Source organism: Sorex araneus, chromosome 2, assembly GCF_027595985.1.
Source record: "Sorex araneus isolate mSorAra2 chromosome 2, mSorAra2.pri, whole genome shotgun sequence".
In the NCBI taxonomy this organism is placed as follows: Eukaryota; Metazoa; Chordata; class Mammalia; order Eulipotyphla; family Soricidae; genus Sorex; species Sorex araneus.
Window position 1 is genome coordinate 176,812,377 of NC_073303.1, and position 20,948 is coordinate 176,833,324.

Below are 20,948 nucleotides of genomic sequence, written 5' to 3' on the forward strand. Positions count from 1 at the left end.
TCCCTACCCACTTGCTTTCTATTGCACCACAAGTATCTTGTCGTAAATAAGCATTTCAAGTCACATGCCTTTACATTTCTGAGAATCTAAGAGATGAAGGTCATGCTTAGGACAGTTAGAACTAGGTACTTTGTACCACTGTGAAACTTCTCTGTAAGACAACCAGAAGATGAGAGAACAATAAAATGCATCCTGCCTCTGCCTAGAATAGTTGGTTATTACTTTAAATATCGTCCCTCCAAAGTCAAATAGCCCTAAACCATCCCAAACATAATCAAAAAGAAAGATCTAGGGCTGGAGTGATAGCACAGCAGGTAGGGCGTTTACCTTCCACACAGCAGACCCGGGTTCAATTCCCAGCATCCCATATGGTCCCCTGAGCACCACCAGGAGTAATTCCTGAGTGCAGAGCCAGGAGTGACCCCCCCTGTGCATTGCTGGGTGTGACCCAAAAAGAAAAAACAAAAAGAAAGATCTAAATTCCCTCTAAGAACTGAGAACGGTCTAAGTATGTGATCAAAGTTCATTTTAACATACTGTCAGAGAAAATACCTTAATTTATTTTTTGGAATTTAGGCATTATTATTGTGAAGGTGAATGTATGAAACTATTAGTCATCTGAGTCATTGGTCTCAAAAAGATAGCAAAGATATTTTTAATTAAAATAAAAGGTATAGGGGCTGGAGCGATAGCACAGTGGGTAAGGCATTTGCCTTGCACTCAGAAGACCCAGGTTTGAATCCCAGCATCCCATATGGTCCCCCGAGCCCTGCCAGGAGTAATTCCTGAGTGCATGAGCCAAGAGTAAGCCCTGTGCATCGCTGGGTGTGACCCCAAAATCAAAAAGATAGAAAAAGAGAAAGAAAGAAAGAAAGAAAGAAAGAAAGAAAGAAAGAAAGAAAGAAAGAAAGAAAGAAAGAAAGAAAGAAAGAAAGAAAGAAAGAAAGAAAGAAAGGAAGGAAGGAAGGAAGTAAAAGGTATAATTAGTGTGGATCATTCTTAGAATATAAATTACTTTTGGGGGACTTCCAATCAGTGCTCAGGAAGTACAGGGCGTCATGGGGGGTTTCAGCCAACTGGGTTAGCGGTACCAAGATGCTCAGGCACTGCGTCGCCGGGAATACCCAGGGCACCCAATGGGGAGTCCCACATGTGGGGGTTCACGCTAGGGCTGCAGTAGGGATGCTTGTGGAGGCAGAAACCATGTAGTGCCAGAGTGAAAACCTGTCTCTTCGATGCTAACTGCTCTACTGGTCTCCCAGCACCAAAACCTGAATTTACTTGTTTGTTTTTGTTTGAGGGCTACCCCCAGTGATGCTCAAGGTTTAAGGCTTACTCCTGACTCTGCACTCAGGGATCACTCCTAACAGGGTTCACGGGACGAATTCAGGTAATGGGTATCAAACCTGGGTTGCCCACGTACAAAGCAATCAACCCTACCTACTGTACTGTTTTTTCAGCCCCCCAAACAGGAATTTCTTAAGGAACAGAGATTATTCCTGACACTGGATAGATTATACAAGACTAATCTGTTTAACAATAACCTTTTAGTGAAAGTGACTGCAAAAATTATCAGGATGTCTTTCACAGAATAGATACTACGAACTTTAACAGGATAAAGTGCCCTTAAAAAAAAAAAATAAGGAGAGAAGGTTCAGAAAGAGAGCTCAGTGGCCTGAATGCATACTTTGCATGCAAGAGACTAGGGTTTGACCTCTGGCATCAATGTACCCCCCCAAAAAAAACTCACGGGAGTGACCCCTGAGCAGGAAGTAGCCCCTGAGAATCACTGAGTGTGCTCCAAAACCCACTTCCCTCTAGACCCCCTGAAATAGAAAAAGAGAGAGAGAAAGAGAGAGCAAGCCTGAGAATACTTTGAGGGTACTTCTTTCTATTAGATGGCTCAAGCAGAATGCCAACAATCCTAGAAGTGTCTACAATCGTTTATTTAACAAACTTTTATTTTTAAGGGATTTTTTTTTTGGTTAGTGTTTCATTATTGCCTTACAATTAAAATGCATTCATGTGTTTGGCTCTGCTTTTATTTGCTCCCTGGTAGGTCGCCGACATTTTCATGCGTCTCAGTGTCCTCGACCCACAAGTCCTGTCTCCACTGACAGCAACATGAGTGCCGCAGTCATGCAGAAGGCCAGACCCGCCAAGAAGCCCAAACATCAGCCAGGACATCTGCGCAGAGAAGCCTACACAGATGGTAAGCCCATTGAAATGGATGAAAATGTCTCTGCATTTTGCCGGCTTTACCCTGGCTATCCAAGACTCGAAAATGTGTCCACTGACATTAGACTTTACATTAAAAATGCATTAACAGCCAGCCTCCTATCCCTTATAAAACTAATCAACGTATCTTACCCTGTCAGGCAGCTTTAGTCCTCACAGGTTTCTAATAAGGTGGTATTTACAAAACAAAGACAATGCCTCTTTTTAATATTTTGTAAAAGGTTATTGAATGGTTTTGAACAAATACACTTCTGTCCTTGATGTCACGGCAGGGGTGCAAGCTTCTCATAGTCACTGATGAATTTACTTTCTTTGGAGGTGCTCTCATTGTCTCCCTCCCTACCTCTGCAGAAGTTTGCATTCAAATGAGAGACAAGAAACACATCTTAAATATCAATTCTAAGGATCTGGTACTGCAGACAGCTATTTTGTGCACAGGCAAGGAAAGAAAATCTGCTGCCTTCATGTCTTCACCTACAATACAAAACCTCCCTGAATAGGTAACACTTCTCCTCCCAAGAGAGCACCAGAGGAAATGCAAACATTGTGATATTGTCTAGAGAAAGTCTTTAATGAAAGTGCCTCAGGTGGCCCGGCATTTATTAAACCACCACCTTCTCATTTGATAAAACAACCCCAAGGGCTTGGTTGGGAATTCATGTAAGATAATTTCTCTGTGACTCACCCATCTTTTCAAGTTGGCTAAATTTCCAGCAGGGCTGGGGGAAGAAGGAGCTCAGGGCACTATCCCCCACCTCCTGGTCCTCCTCTCCAAACACAATCTGATTAGGACTTTCATTACCAGTCAGCAATTTTTCAAAAAGGGCATCATTTGCCATTATCATATGAAAGCCTAATATTATAGATCCTTATCCAAGGTTACAAGGAGGGGGGGTTCTGAGCCACTTCTCCCAGTGATTCCTGCCACTTGACAGAAAAATTTAATACAAAGCTCACATCACGATGAGCACAAAGTAATTTTGCAATGAGTGGCTGTCCATGCCATTATCTGTACTTTATTCAGAGTATTTTCTCTCACTCGCATCTATCTGATATTAGACTACATTAAATACTGGCATGACACCGCGCACCTGGGCCTCCTGGCTTCTGCCCAGGCCTCTTTTGTCAGAGAAACTGAGCTGTCAGAATATTATCTGATTTTGAAGGGTTATTGCAGTGGCTTCATGCATGTTTGCCTCAGTGAAGGGACAAACACTAGGTGTAAATCCCCAAAGTCTGTCGGTGGGTTTACATTATGGGACTCGGGTAATGGCGTTTTACAAGTTTTATAGCTGTTCTATCAGTTTTTATTATCTAGAAGAGAGTGTTCCTAACTGGAAAACGAGTCGAACATCAAATCTTGATGTAAACACATCGAGACTGAATACATCAGGGAGAGAAACCTGGCCTAAAGCCTGTTGTAACTCTTTCCGCTTATTATACTTGTTTCAAGAGGGCTTTGGCATTGTAAACACACCAAGTTAAAGGTCAGCATCGCAATAAAAATAATTAATTTACAGTCATGATTGTTACACATGCTTAAAAGTTAGAATTTCTATTTCATGCTCCATATTCTGCAGTTTGTATTTTCATATTTTGAATAACTATATATAATTGATTTCATGAAAGCGGTTATGCAAAATTACATGCTATTATTTAGAAACCAATACTCATTTTATCTAATCACGAAAATAGACAACATAGATATATGACTAAAACTATCTTTAAGAATCTGTCCAAAACTTCCTTTCAGCATTTTGATAGCCATCTGTCTTTTAGTTATGGTTCTCATGCTAACACTTCTTAGATTACATTCTGAAAACATTCTGATTTTGTTAAAAAAAATTTAACAAAGCTATGTGTTATTTTATTTATAACTCGCAATATGTATCTTATTTATAAGTTTTATATATATAAGTTATAGCTTACCTATAGTCTTATTTTATAATCTTATTTATGTTATATATATATAAGTTATAGCTTAACTATAGTCAAGTAAATGTCAATTTCTTAATACACCATATAAAAGAAATATGCACACTCTTGACAACAATGTTCATGACACGGAACCCAACAAATCATTAGCTAAGAAATTACTTATTTTATCCAGATGTTAAGCTGCATTTGGGGGGCAAATTCATAAAGAAACTAAGTGAAAGGCACGATTTATACTATTTATTGTAATAGAGAACCAAGGTGAGGATAGAATACACAGAGTTATCAGTTGTCGAATGAGAATTAAATATATTATGATCATAAAGCATTCTTATGATTTTGCTTCTTTATGATTAAAATGTCTTCACTATGATAAATGAGTCTGATTATTGTCAATAGACTTCTTCTGTCAACTATTTTCAGAATATGGCGTATCAGTCTTGACCTTTTAGCTTCTTTGTCAAATTTGTTCAAATTATAAGTTTTCTGCAGAATTCTTGTCAACTCTTTGTAAAAGGATAAAGAGGACTGGGGAGGCAATTCAGAGGATTGGAGTTTCATGCTTTGCATCTGGTCTGATGCCTGGCACCACATGGTCCCCTGAGCACCACCAGCTGTGAGCCAAACACACAAACAAACAAATAAATGTGTGAATGAATGTAACCAAGTAGCTACAGCTGGGCTGATGGGAGTAATTTGTTATGATCCTTGTCAGTCAGCGGCTGCATTCATTTTTTGAGAGCCATCATGACAGAGCACCTCAAAGAAGGTGATTTTAACTATGTTATTTCCCCACAGCTCAGGAAGGTAGAACTACAACATCAATGTCTTAAGTTGTAATTTTTCCTTGTGTATGTAGGAGTCCTAATATCACCTTGTTAAGGACACCAAATTGTAGTAGGATCCCTAAGGCTCTCATTTGAACTTGATTGCCTCTTTAAAAAAAAAACCTTTCTCCAAATACATTCTTATTCCAATGTACTAGTGTTTGGCTAGGGGAGAGGGGGAAATCGCAACTCAGTACCTAGTTCCAGTAATGTCACCACATCCTGCTCTAGAGGTAAATACTAAACTTCCCAAACACTATTGCAAAGTGGAATGTTGCCTGCTGCATTCACAACTGGCAGGTATACTCTAACTCTTTAGGATTTGCTGCTTACAAGTTTAACCCCCCCCAAAGGGCATGATTAAAATTTATGAATATGTATCACTCAGTCTTATCTAGTTAAAACCAAGCATAAGTGCATTTCTAGGACCTTCTAATAGATTCTTTCCACCTCCTCTTCTCAACCCTTTCCATGCATTTACATACTTGATTTAAAAACTAAATCTTCATTATTTCCCCCACCCCTGCTTTTCATAAATTATACATTCACCACCTCTTGGGAATGATGTTATTTTGACTTGATTTGTCATTAATTACAAAGTCTTGGGACTTTAAGCAGTTAAGTAAACAGAGTACTAGGTCTCTTTAGTAAGTAAATGCTGAAAGAATTGCCTACATACAGAGGCTTTTATTATTTTATATGCATGATACTAGTATTTGAGAATTCTTGTGTCAACAATGGTGTTTATATGATTATTTGAAGAAAGTCTCTATACATATAATCATACATATATACATGAATTTATGATCCTATTTGTAAATCTAATTTGAGCTCTCAGTGGTATATATATTCATTGAAAGTCCTGTTTATTCCTATAAGAAATATAAACTTGTTATGTTGTCATAATTGCTACTTGGGCTTGCAGTTATTATTTAATGCTTAAAAAATTTATTTGATGATAGTTTTATATTAGAACCTATTCATAATTCTCTCTGTCAGATACAGTGGCAGTTATACACAGGAAGTTAGAACTCCTAATATTACTATTGGATTCTTTATTCATTTTCTGCTTTGATACAGATAACATCTATATAGGGCATCTGAAAATAGATTTTTGTCTCCAGAGTATATGTATATCCAAGACTTTGAATGATCTTATCATTGTAATAATCATCAGCTTTGACGTTTGATAGCCCCAGACAGTCTCTGATTCGATGATAGTAGCTTGCTGATAATCAGTGTTGGCAATCTTAAGTTTAGAATAAAGCTATAGTACAGAAATGAGCCTTCAGTGACTCTTGACTCTTTCACTTAGGAGAAAAGTATACTTTGCATTAGACCTTTTTTCTCCTTGCTAGTTCCAGGCTCATTTGAACTTAGTACCATTTGACCTTGGATCACTAAGGGTTGGTTTCCTTCTAACTCGGCTTTTTTTTTTAATAGGCAGATTTCAATAAGGGGTATACTCTAATAGAGAGCAATTTTTTAAAGTATTAGTTTTGAAAAATCATTTAAACGAATGAAGAAAATTATGTATTAGTGACAAGGAAAACTATGTAGTAAGATGAAAACATGTTGGGTTTTGTAGACTTGGGGGAAATTAAAGCAATTAATGGTGCATTGGCCACCATCTTTAGAAAAAGAAAAAAATATGCTGCTTCCTTGATATAGTCTATCAAATTTCCATTACTTTCCAAATGTGAAATCATTACTGTTTTCCACATTATCAGGAGAAAAAATGTTTAACTATGCTGATTATTATACTTTTGGTTTTGATCATTGGAAATTCAGGTTTTGTTTAAGGCAAATGGATGAACATTTCTAAATAAATACTTCACTGGCTCTTTATAGTCACCTCTAAAAAATCTCACTTTCTTTGCAAAGCATCTCTTCATTATACAGCAATGTTTTTCTCATATCCCTGAATTTTTTATGGAAAAATCCTAAAAGTAATTCTTGATTCTTTTTCCTCTCCCCTGCTTTGAGAGCTAATGGTCATTAAATAATATTAATTTTTCTTTATTAATCTCTCTTCAAAGACTTTATATCTGAATAGCCACTAATATAATCTTATTCTTTAGCTAGTATCATAATCTCTTCCTATCTTTTAATCAAGTTCTTCTTTTTCATCTTCTCTACTAGAATCACAACAACCTAAAACTAGAATCTAATCACACTGTTTATTCTATAAACTTACCAATTATTATTAGGATACATGTTTCAGGATACATGTTTCTTTTCCCTGGATTGTACATAGGAGCCATTTTAAAAGATACCACCACTTAAAACATTTTCTAAATGTCAAATTGCATGTCTGCTTTTATATTTAAGTGACAAGTATACATGTAAAGTTCTAGATATGTGTATTTGCCTATAAAATTATGTGTAGCATATTTTAGAGTATATTAATATTTAATGATAGCTATAACAGGTGATATTGACCTATGTTTAAATTATCTTACTATAGAGTGACCTTTGGGTCATTTCATAAGTGGAGTGATCTCAATAAATGTAGATTAAATCCATACAGTAGCACTGTAGCACTGTCTTCCCATTGTTCATCGACTTGCTTGAGCGGGCACCAGTAACGTCTCCATTGTGAGGCTTGTTGTTACTGTTTTTGGCATAGAGAATGTTGCCAGGTTCTGCCGTGCAGGCAGGATATTCTCGCTAGTTTGCCGGGCACTCCAAGAGGGATGTAGGAATCAAACCCAGATTGACCACATGCAAGACAAATGCCCTACCCACTGTGCTATCACTCCAGTCCAAATCTATATAGTAGAATGAAATAATGTAAAGAACATTGAATTAAAATTAAAACTCTAGGGCCTTAGTACTGATTTTGGTTGTTTCTAACTTTGAGATTGAAGAGTGACTGAAGGCTTTTGTGTTTCAGTTTGAAATCTGTAAAGTGAATAGGTATGTAGGTTATAAATATGATGACAAACAATTCTCAATTCAGATGTCAACCCAATCAATTTGAAGTCATCGCCCAAAAGAGAAGGGCTATGGCTTTAGGACTAGTGATACTAGTGATGAAATTAATTACGAAGGTCTGCCCTGGTAAGGGGAAGGAAAAGCTACAGCTCATAAAACCAGAGTGGCACTGTAGCACTGTAGTAATGTCATCCTGTTGTTCATCAGTTTGATCGAGCAGGCAGCGGTAACCTCTCCATTGTGAGGCTTGTTACTGTTTTGGGCATATTGAGTATGCCACAGGTAGCTTGCCAGGCTACCTGTGGCATACTGGTAGCCTGGCAAGCTACCAGTGTCGTGCGGGTGGGATACTCTCGGTAGCTTGCCGGGCTCTCCCAGAGGGATAGAGGAATTGAACCTGGGTTGACCACATGCAAGGCAAATACTCTACTTGCTGTGCTATCGCTCCAGTCCAAAACCAGAGTAGTTATTCCAAAATTAGGTAATCTCTAGGCCCCAGTTCTGTGGGCCAATATTTCTGAAGTAGATAATGAGTGTAATTAAAATTACTGGCCCTTTTCTTTGATTTTCTATTATCCCAATTAATCAAGAATTAATTTTCAATTAATTGATAAACAGTCATCCCAACTGAACAACTATTTCACAAATAAGTGTCACTTAGGTGGTAACCCTAATGTTTGCTTATGTTAAGCATGGCACATTTTACAGTATTTGAAAACTATTCCTTTTTAGATCTTCCACCTCCACCAGTACCACCGCCTGCTATTAAGTCACCCACTGTCCAATCCAAAGCACAGCTGGAGGTACGACCTGTGATGGTGCCCAAACTCCCTTCCATAGAAGCACGAACGGACAGGTCGTCAGATAGAAAAGGAGGCAGCTACAAGGGGAGAGAAGCGTTGGATGGAAGACAAGTTGCTGAAATGCGAACCAATCCAACTGATTCCAGAGAAGCACAGGACCAGCAGAATGATGGAAAAGGACGAGGCAACAAGGCAGCCAAACGAGACCTTCCGCCCGCGAAGACTCATGGTGTTCCAGGTAGTGATGTATCCAGGTGGCACATGAATACAAATTGAACATCTGTTCCTAAGCTACACTGTCAATATGGCCATAGGAGAGGTGGTAAAATACAGAATTGTTCTCTCTCTAGTGGAGGAAACATACATGTACCTGCACAAACAATTTTCAAACAGTTCATTCTGATATGTGACGTATATTCCAGGCTTCCTTGGAGAGGTGCCAATTGAGTTGCATTTTAATGAAGCAAACCATAATTGCAACAGGTTAAATAAGGGAAAAATACAAAAGTAAAGGAAATACATGACAGTGGGTAGGGAAGGGAGGGGCATGAAAACATTAAAAACGTAAATGTTGCCAGAACATCCTGTTGGATAATTGAGTATGTTGGTCCAAAAACAAATGATAAAAGATAACATTAGAGGGGCTGGAGCAATAGCACAGCGGGTAGGGTGTTTGCCTTGCACGTGGCCAACCCAGGTTCGATTGCCAGCATCCCACATGGTCCCCCGAGCACCACCAGGAGTAAGTCCGGAGTGCTGAGACAGGAGTAACCCCTGTGCATGGCCTGTGTGACCCAAAAAAGCAAAAACCAAAAAAAAAAAAAAAAAAAAAAAAGTAACATTTGAAAGGTGACAGTACTTAATTGAGATAGCCAGGAACACTATTGTGAAGACTGTGGAATGTATAATAGAAACAGTGTGAGCCCCAAAAGAATACTAATTTATTTCAAAAAAGGGGGAGGTGATATATGCCTTCAAAAAATAATTTCAGTTTTAAATGTATTAAAGTGCTTACAAGAACACAGTTATAAAGAAAATTAATTAGAATTTAGAAAGCTAAGTTTAAAGATCAGGAGAAATGTCATCAATATTGAATAAATTTTAGAACTACCAACACAGAGATGGAAATTGAGAAAATTTAAGGAAACTCAATGAACAGTGATGTATTGGATAACATAGCAATTCATTCTTTGGGAGGAAGAAGACAAGGCAAAACCTGGATTTGTAGCTATGTGCTTATTTCTGTTGTGTAATTTCTCTGAAAACAAAGACTAGTTTTAAGTTACAGTGACATCACTGTGTGTGGAATTGAAGATTTGGGTGTCCTAAAAGAAGTCTGAAAGGAACATGTGAGAAAGTTCAGCACACAGATAGTCTGCATAACCTTCTAAATGTTAGTGGTGTAATATTCTTCAATGAAAACTGAGATGTAACACCTGGATTTTTTAAAGACATAATCAAGATATCTAAGCTAGAGAAAACAGTATTCTAGAAAAGAAGGAGGGGGAATTAAGAAAGGAAAAAATACAGAATCTCTTTGAAGTGAAAGTTGAATGGGAAAAGGAGGGTCTTGGTCTGGAAGATACAGAATATTTGCAGTACATGTTATAAAATTGGTTTTGGGTGGTATTGGAAATACATGGTTTTAATGTTGTAGTCAGAAAAGAAGCCAGCAGTAGAAGGCAGGAAAGTGAATAGAAATTGTGATGAATGTAGACATTTCTCAGATCTTAGGAAGAAAAATGGAGATGGTGACGTGTAGACTGTAAACATGTTTTTGATATAGTTTCTAAAATAGTTCAAAATATGTATGTGGTATGATAACTAAGGAGAAGAAATAATCTGAAGTAGAAATTAGAATGAAAGTAATGGAGATAGGAATCAAGAAATAATGTTTAGGGAAGTGACTCCTAGAAGTCTAGGAATACTTTACTATTGTTTTAATTTTTATATAACTGTAGCACTGTCATCTCCATTGTTCATCGATTTGCTCGAACAAGCACCAGTAATGTCTCCATTGTGAGACTTGTTGTTATTGTTTTTGGCATATCGAATATGCCACAAGTAGCTTGCCAGGCTCTGCCCTGCGGATGGGATACTCTTAGTAGCTTGATGGGCTCTCAGAGAGGGACAAAGGAACCGAACCTGGGTCAGCCGTGTGCAAGACAAACGCCCTACCTGCTGTGTTATGGCTCCAGTTCAATAAACATATCTATAGATATTAATATTTGTGTAAATATTAAATAATATTTACATATGTGTGTACAGACATACACATGTTATGCTGTTTATTGTGGAAGTCTGGCCATTAGTAATTTCTCTTCATATGAAGGACAATTGCTCATTGTTCTATGATGTAATGTAAAATTGAACTCAATAATGGAGTGATGAGTAGTACTCTGCATTCAGACACTTTTGACAGACCACAAATAGCTATTCTCACTACTGCAATTCAAAGTTTGAAAGCCTTAAATTTTTATTTGTATTTTTTGTCAGATTTTTTTTTATCTTGATTTTTTTTTAAGATGGCATACTTTTTAACTTCTGACTGGTGGTAACGATGTTCCAAGTAGTAATTCTTAGATGTAAAGTCACGAGAAAAAATTTAAAATATACATCTGCCTTAAAAATATGTATCCGATTGCTTCTCCCTTGCATGATTCCTCCAAGATTGGTGGGATTCTCCAGGAGAAAATTTTACAAACCCAGAAATACCTTATGCTATGCTTAAGCAAAAAGATAAAATTATTTTTATCTATCCTCAGAAATTCAATATATTTTCCTTTGTCTAATTAAACTATTTATAATTAAAGAATTAGATTGGAACACTTAGATTAGAAACAAAAAACTTTATTCTATCAAAAGCACTGGTGTTGAAAGAAATTAAGGCAGCAGAAGAAGAACAAATTCTGGATGATCTTACTCATCTAGAAACTAAAAGTCAAAACAATAGAATAGGCAATATTGAACAATGACAAATCCTTATCATTGGAATAAAAAACAGTCACCACATAGTGTGGGGGTGGGGCAGTAGGAGGAAGATCGTATTCAAGATATGTAGACAGTGGTGGAGGGTCCTGGGCACTTCGGCAGTCATAGGGTATAGTACTTTTTAATCTCAATACCTTGCATGCAGCCAACCCAGGTTCAATTCCTCCGCCCCTCTCAGAGAGCCTGGCAAGCTACCGAGAGTATCCCACCCGCATGGCAGAGCCTGGCAAGCTACCCGTGGCATATTCGATATGCCAAAAACAGTAACAAGTCTCACAATGGAGACTTTACTGGTGCCTGCTCCAGCAAATTGATGAACAAGGGGATGACAGTGCTACAGTGTTACCATACACTTTAACACTATTGTAACTAAAAAAAAAGTTAGGAGAGGGTTGGGACACCAGGGTGCACTCACTTGTTACTGTTTCTATGGCTTTTCCAAATTCTTATTTCAACCATAATCCTGTATATGATTAAATGATTTTTATGCATTAGATGATTTTTCCTATACACTTCTATAATTTTCATAGTTTAAATTACATTAAAAATAATGAAAGTAGTTACTCAATTTATACTTTCATTGATTTCTTTTTTTTTTAATTGAAGAGTGTGGTCTTCCAGATTTGAGTGTCAGATCTTTTTGCTCATATTTTTCTCAATTAGTAATTTATCAAACACATACTACTGTTAAGCTACATGAGTCTTGGGATGTATATATTCACATGACCCTTGACCTCAAGTTGCTTACAGTTGTAGAGGAAAATGAATATTTATAAGTTTAAAATTATATTTAGTATAACCTTTATGATGCCATGATATTTGAGAGCCCCCACCTCCCCCCCAAAAGTAGTTAGCCCAGTCTTGTGGGAGCATAATGTTATCCCAAAACTTGATTTTTCTTGGTGGAAATGAAACATAAGGTTTTATCAAATTTCAGAAATATAATGTTTTCTTTTGTGAAATAAAAATATTTCCAACTTAAGAACCATTAGATTTGATACACACACAAATCCCTTCTCTCTAGAAATAGGGGTTAATGATGGCTCATAGTTAAGTTAATGTGCAGAAATTGTTCTGAGAATGTCAGCATGGAAAACTTTAAGCTGCATTGGGGAGCCTAAAAGAAATGCAATATCACTGTATAATAAAGTGATCATGTGAGGTTAAAGTAGGCCTACATCATAGTCTGTAGTACCCAAAAGAGAAAGTTAGATGAATGAAAATTATTTAGAGAATGGCTCAAGAGACAGAGATCTGTTAGAAACTATAGCCTACAGACAATCTATGGGAGCATTGACCAGGGTTTAGAAAAATTCAAGAAACATTTTAGAGTCAAAATCCTTCTTTTGGGCTAGAGCAATACAATGGGTAGGGTATTTGCTTTGCCTGTGGCTCATCTGGGTTCAGTCTCAGGCACCCCAAATGGTCTCCCCATGCACTGCTAAAAGGAATTCCTGAGTGTGGGACCAAGAGGCACCCCTAAGCATTGCTGGGTGTGCCCCTCCGAAAAAAATTCTTCCTGTTGCATATTTAAATGTAGGAGAAAGAAAGTGTTTCAGGCATATGGAAAAGTTGCTGGGAGGGAAGGAAGAAAATTAAATTAAATCCAATTATTACATCCAAATTTAATCTTAATTATTAATATTATTTTAATCTTAATTATTAAGTCCAATTTTTTATTATATCTGAGTGCTTTAATAAGTAGCAATATCATTATCTCTATTAGGAAATACAGAGGGGAAGAAACATTAGGCGTTTAGGTATGATCAAATCAGTGTAATGATCAAATGATCATTATATGATGATAATATGATAAAATTATGATGATAATTTAATATCAAATCAAAGGTGTTGAGACTCTTAAAAAGGTAGTGTTCAACTGAACTGATAGCAGGACCTTAAAATAGAGGGCATAGTTCAGAAGTTAGAAATGTGAATTATTTATCCTAAAAGAAAAAGTAAAGTTCTCTTCATCCATCTACTGAAAACTACGACTATTTTATATCAAACTGGGAGAATATCAATATGCACATCAGAAGCCTGGAACAGGAATGAGAGTTGTGATGAGAAGAACGGAAGGAGAGAGGTTCACTTAAGAACTATGCCAGCGACCTAAGTCGATGGCTCGGACTGTTGCAGAATGTCTTTGTACAAAGATGGAACAGTGATATAGAAAATAATGCCCATGAATTAGAGAGTGATTCATGGAATACACCTTTCTTTATATCCTACTAGAGGACTTCAGTGGGTGCATCAGGGGAAGTCTCATTTTAAAGAAGCACAGTAAACAGTGTGGGAAACATTTGGGAGGGTAGGAGCTGGAGAATCTGTGTAGAAGCAGCAACTTTAAGACGTTGTGACAATACGCATTGGGGGAATCACAGATAATTAGTCACTGGGCTTTTGAAGCTAGCGACCATGGCAGGCTTCTGAGATGCAGTGTTCCACAATGTAAATTTTTATATTGAAGTGAAAGTTGACATACTGGTGTCAAGCAAGTAGATCCGGCTCATTGGGTGGCTCTGTTTGGTAGTTCGAATGGACTGGAATTTGTTTATATCTTCTTATAATTATTTATTGTTGAGATAGATATTTCTTTATTAAATCTTCTTTTACCTCAATAGTAGAGGCATATTTGGTTTTACTTTTTTTGAGGTTTTTGTTTTTTTTTTTCTTTTGGGGTCACACTTGGCAATGCACAGGGGTTACTCCTGGCTTTACACTCAGGAATTACTCCTGGTGGTTCTCGGAAGACCATATGGAACGCTGGGAATCGAACCTGGGCCAGCCGCATGCAAGGCAAATGCCCTAACCTCTGCCCTATAGCTCCAGCCCACATATTTAGTTTTAGATACTGTTATCATATTGCTTTTTTTGCAGGTGAGGGTCAGGGCACACCTGACTGTGTTCAAAATGGCTTGGCTCTGCTCAGGAATCACTTCTGGCAGGGCTGGGGATCAAACATAGGTCAGGTAACTTACCTGCTGTACTATCACACTGGTCCTCATCACTTTTTAAAAAAATAAGAAATATGGAAACTAAAGCCTAAATTCATCAGAGTAAACATGCACAGTGACAGAGCCAAAAGCAAACTCCTAATCCAGGTTTATTTTATTTCCTTTATGGAGGGTTGTTGCAAGTGAGTTTTAAGTGGACAAGAGATTGAGTGGAACCTAATTAAATCCCTATTGCTACTACTAACAGGGGAGTCACAGTTTTTTTCATTTTTAAGTGACAGTGCTACATTGTTAATTATCTATATTTTATTGCTCTTACATATTCCTAGAAAAGGCTAAAGTTTCTCCAGTTACAGTTTTCAACATGAGTGATGTATATGTTATGGACACATGCAATGGCATTAATATGCATTTATTTCATTACACAGAGGATATTCTACCTTACTGTAGACCTACTTTTCCAACATCAAATAATCCCAGAGATCCTAGTTCATCAAGTTCAATGTCATCCAGAGGATCAGGAAGCAGACAAAGAGAACAAGCAAATATGGGTAGAAGAAATATTGCAGAAATGCAAGTTCTTGGAGGATATGAAAGAGGAGAAGATAATAATGAAGAATTAGAGGTATGTTATTTTCCTCAACTTTCCCCAGGTGTAATAAATTATCAGCATCTAAATTAAGAGCCTCCCGCAGTCTAAACTAACATTGTTATTTTTTTCACCAATTTATCAAAGTGGATGCCAAAATGCCTGGTAGTCTCAGAACTTCCCAGATTACAAAATTTTGAATGTCAATAATAATTTCTTTCTAAATGTGGGTTTGATTCTCATCTAACAGCTTTTCGGGGGGAGAATGTATTTGGAAGACATGTTAAGAAATAAGAACTTTTTAGCCTAGATAATTTCGATCTATTGCAATGTCAGATTATAAAAATCTCATACCAGTTCCAGTGTGTGTTTGAGGGTGTTCTTCTTGCTATCTGTAATCCTAAAATGATTGCTGATGTTTCTGTGGCTGATTTGGCCAACTGTCTTCTGAACTCTGTTTTGAAAACTGGAACCTGATCCTCAAACTGATTCTCCCAGATGGAAGGCAAACCTTGATTCATATATTAAAAGATGACCTGTTTTTATTTTTACATTGGGCAGGTTCCATGAAAACAGAGAATAAATTTCACTTTTTATAAATATGTTTGGGCCTCAGTGATAGTCCAGTGGGCAGGGCACTTGTTATGCATGTAACCAATCCAGATGTGATCCCCGATATTTCATCTGGTCCCCCCGAGCTCTGCCAAGAGTGATCCTTGAGCACTGCCAGGTGTGGCCCAATAACAAACATAAAAAAACTATAAATATGTTTAATCCTAAAGAGATCGCTAAATGAATGTTAAGCTATCACTTTTAAAATGATGAAACACTGAGTTTTGTTTAAAAATATATGTAGTGTACTCAGTGTATTTTGATTTTGAGGTTTGCAGTACGATGACTTTGCCTTCTGCAAATGCTGTCAAGTGAAGTTGAGGGTTTTTTTGTTTTTTTGTTTTTTTTTAATTAGTGAATCTCCGTGAGGGTACAGTTACAGATTTACACGTTTTTGTGCTTGTGTTTCTTTCATACAATGCTCGAGAGCCCATCCCTCCACCAGTGTCCATTCTCCACCACCAGTGAACCCAGTATCCCTCCAACCCCCCAATCCCATCCCCCCGACCCCGCCCCGCCTCTGTGGCAGGGCATTCCCTTTTGTTCTCTCTCTCCTTTTGGGTGTTGTGGTTTGCAATAGGGGTATTGAGTGGCCATCGTGTTCAGTCTCTAGTCTACTTTCAGCACGCATCGCCCTTCCCATGTGGGATCTCCAATCACATTTTACTTGGTGTTCCCTTCTTTATCTGGGTGAAGTTGTTTTTTGATTCTGTTTTTAAATAGACTATTTTTGAGAGGTGACCAGTCACTGAAGGTAACTCTTGTACTTAAGACCAATAAAAGTAAACTCTAGAGGGCTGGAATGATAGTACAGTGGGTAGGTTGTTGGCCTTGCACACGGCCAACCCAGGTTCAGTTCCCAGCAACCCACATGGTCCAAGCCTGCTAGGAGTGATCTGTGAGCAAGGAGTCAGGAATAAGCCCTGAGCACGGCTGGATGTGGCATCCCAGATAAAAAGAAATAAGTGTTAAATCCTAAAGCTGAGTTGGATCTGTGGGCAGTCCTTTCTTCCAATACTGTGGTTTAATGCGAAGCAGGAGTTGGTACTTGTTAGGGAACTAATGAATATTTTGTCAAAACCAACTAGAATTGACAGTGAGTGAGTTGCCATGGGCAGTTTTCTACTTAACGTTGGTAAATGAATTGGAAAAAAAAAAACAATTTCTAAGAATAAAAGCCTACAGGGGCTGGAGCAATAGCACAGCGGGTAGGGCGTTTGCCTTGCACGCGGCCGACCCGGGTTCGATTCCCAGCATCCATATGGTCCCCTGAGCCCCGCCAGGGGTAATTCCTGAGTGCAGAGCCAGGAGTAACCCCTGTGCATCGCTAGGTGTGACCCAAAAAGCAAAAAAAAAAAAAAGAAAAAAAAAAAGAATAAAAGCCTACAAATAAATACTAATAGGAGACTCTACTCTAAGATGTATGTCCAGACTTGACCAGTAACTCTCTCTCACACACAGGAAACTGAAAGCTGAAGACGAGCTGAGAGGCTGGTGAGATCTAACATGCAAAGGATCACTCAAGATGCCTCCTGTCTGATGACACATGGCGCCAGATAAGATGTTCAGTGCAATCAGAGTGTACACATTGTGGTTTTTATTCCTCTTACTGGAATACCGTTTTTAAAATCTATTGGTTTTCTTGTTGTTGTTTGATCCCTTTCCCCATGAAGAACCTCCCTATGCCCCCTCGCTGTTGGAATACACTAAACCTGACTTCCAGCAAGGGACGTCTCTGAGCTCTTGCTTCAGTCATCAGCCAGCAGGAGAGAACAAAAAAAAAAAAAAAAAAAAGGTTCGTTTGCATTTTGCCCCTGAGATATGGCATTGCACTGCTTACACACCAAGCCAATTTACAGCAAAGTTTTGATCAAAGAACACAAAGTTGTTAATAAACCTCATGCCAAGGGCTCTCAAGATAGAATCTTTCTATACCTAACTGCTTAGGCAAAATAAAACATACTCATTTTAACATGATTTTCAAATCAGGCTTTCATGCCACCCTCTGCTGGGAGAAAAGGAAAAAAAAAACCATAGCAAATGCAGAACAACCACAATCAATTTGAATGGGGTACAAACATTGTAAATATATGCTCTTTGCAACCCCTGGTGGTATTTTATATTGTTTTCATTTCAATCATTGAAGTATATTCTTATTGGAAATGTACTTTTGGATAAGTAAGCGTAAGCCAGTTGGATCTCTGGTTGTCTAGTCATTATCATAAATAAACCTAACAAAAACCTTGTTCTATTTTTCAATCAAAAAAAAAAGCAATTATAAATGCCTATTACAAACAAATGGATGTTTTTAATGACCAATTGAATAAGGACATCCCTATCTTAACTGGCCTAAATTTCTTCTGGTAGTGTCAGTTCAACTTTCAGAAGTGCCACTTAAGGAAGTTTGATTTTTGTTTTTGTAATGCACTGTTTTTAATCTTTTTTTTTTTTTGGTTTTAAAAGCACAATCACTAAACTTTATTTGTAAACCATTGTAACTATTAACCTTTTTTGTCTTATTGAAAAAATGTTGAAAGCGTTTTTTAACCTGTTTTTGTTAATGCTCTATGTTTGTATTTGGAATATTTGAATGATGACAGGTGGTGAAGTAACGTGCATACTTTATTGTGGACCATGAAACCAATGGTTCTTGCTTTTTCTGGACTTAAGGAAAAAAGGTTTAAGTTTGTTATGGCCATTGTTGAAACTTACAAGATTTCCTTAGAACTGCAAATAGAGGCATTACTTGCTTTAAATTGCCATACAATGCCCTCAGACTGTAGATTTTTATGATTCTTTTGTTGTTACATAAAGTTCACTGACTTTATAATTGGTGCTATTTGAAGAAAGAGAAATGTACATTCATCCATACACAGGTCTCAGGCCTGACCCCACTGGAAAACAAAGCCAAACAAAACTGAACCACAAAAAAAAAAAAAAAAAATTAAAGAAGAAGAAGAAGAAAAAAGCTGGTGTCCACCAAAAGCTAAATGTGTTCACTTAGATAATTCGAAAGTTACATAGAAAGAGTGTGCAGTACTAAGGGAACAATCCATGTGATTAATGTTTTCATTATGTTCATGTAAGAAGCCTCTTATTTTTAGCCATAATTTTGCATACTGAAAATTCAATAATCAGAAAAGTAATTTTGTCGCATTATTTATTAAAAATGTTCTCAAATACATCATTCTTTCTTGTGTTGATTTCCTTTATTTTCATTGTGTGATCAAATTTATTCCATTTAATCACAAAGTTGTACTGTCTTAACATTTCACCACTATATTATCAGATGAATAAAAAATCAGTTTTATGAACAGTTTTTTTCTTGTAAGGAAAAATTTTCATTTTATTCCACTGAAATTAAATATTTAAGATGAAACAAAAATGGAGTGGTATAATTTCATCAGAGAATCATTCTTTAATATTTACTATATGTTAAGATGTATATGGATGTGTACCTGAATTTCAGATAGTATTTCTGAAATAATCAGGATTCAACTCTGATAAATCTGATTTGCAAAATTTGGACCACTCATGCTCCATCAACAAGAAAATCATATGTCGAAATATTGATCAGTAGTTATCTGCTTTCTTGCTATAAATTTATGTAAAGTTTTAACAATTCAAAACCTACTATATTCCAGGCTTCATATTATTGTCCATTACATTACAGTAAAAATATTCAACTTCGGATGGATGAAATGATCGTCATATTTAAGAAGTGCCAAGAGCAGGTTAATTTTTTGTTTTCAAATTTTTAGTCTTTTTTTTTTTGCTATGACACATATATTGCTGTTTTTTGCTTATCATGATATAGATATCAGAACCTTATGGGAAATGGCTATATAATTTGGATTTTAATTTCACAGAAATGAAATAATCACCAGCATCTAGAATTAATTCCACAGGTCAAGAAGTCAGACTCCAAGCTATTTCAGGGAAACAGATAATTTTTCTCTTTCCCTTGTTGAGTTACTATATATATGCATATATATATTTATACATGTATTTTCATATATATGCATGTATAAATGTATATATACATACATATATATAGGTCTCAATAATATGGGCTATCTACACACACACACACACACACACACACACACACACGCACGCACGCACGCACACATTATGTGTGTCACCGTCCTGGGCTTGAGTCCCAGCTTTGTCATGGGCTGTGTTTCCTTGAACATGCTACTTAACCTCTAAGTCTCAGGTACTTTACCTGTAAATTCAATAATACCTACCTCATGGAGCTATTGTCATGATTTAGTGAGTTAATGTATATGATGTGTACTCTGTAAACCCCATATACAAGATACTGTTATATTTATGTATTGAAAATCATTGCATACATGCTATTCTCACCTTTCACACACAGTTTGTTCCTAAAAACTTGCAAAGAGTAAAATAGTGAAATAATTTTGGTACAAGGATGGGGGGGGTTCCATTCCTGGTAAGTAAAATTCACTGTGAAAATATCCGCTCGTGTAATAAATTTTTGGTGTTTCTGTTTGTTTCCTTGCTTTTGACTTTCTGAGAGCCATATAATGGGTGGTGATGTGGATTTCTCAGCACCGAATTCACAGTTCAAGTTTCTGATCATGCCACCTGATGTCTCAGCTGGATTTAGTGTCGACCAGTGATTGGGCTGCAGTTCTGCCTTACTGGCAGAAAGTATGACCTTAGTTCCAGATGACCTCTATCTTACCTAACTTCCCCGGTTGTTTCACATGTAGAGTCTGGAGATTTTCCTCCTTTCCCTTTCTACACTGTAGCATCAAATTTCTAGGAACTATTTCCATGTGTAGAAAATATGGGATAGGGAGAGAAACTTGGGCTGTAAAAGCCTATGAAATTATTACTGTTGTTCATTGGTCTCCACCCATTGTTTTTGGATGCTTTCCAATGATCTCCAGTCAGTTGCATCTTCCTCTTCCCTACTTCCCTGCCTTACTGCTCACTTGATACTTCTAAGTCCTTTGAAGTAGTTTAGATGTAGGGAACAAGAAATCGAATGTTTGCTCTTTCCTGTCACACTGGGATTTCGACAACT

General features: G+C 37.1%; 1 protein-coding gene across 3 annotated transcripts in view; it reads left to right on the forward strand.

The window, feature by feature from the left end:
- Positions 1–20,407, forward strand: part of ROBO1 (roundabout guidance receptor 1) — a 1,139,823-nt gene extending 1,119,416 nt beyond the window's left edge. For all 3 annotated transcript variants that reach the window (XM_055125437.1, XM_055125438.1, XM_055125439.1), the window contains 4 exons: positions 2,060–2,212; positions 8,670–8,978; positions 15,117–15,313; positions 17,351–20,407. In XM_055125437.1, coding sequence (XP_054981412.1) covers positions 2,060–2,212; positions 8,670–8,978; positions 15,117–15,313; positions 17,351–17,365 — 674 coding nt within the window. In that variant the 3' untranslated portion in view covers positions 17,366–20,407. The remainder of the gene's footprint in view (positions 1–2,059; positions 2,213–8,669; positions 8,979–15,116; positions 15,314–17,350) is intronic.
- Positions 20,408–20,948: the final 541 nt, after the last annotated feature.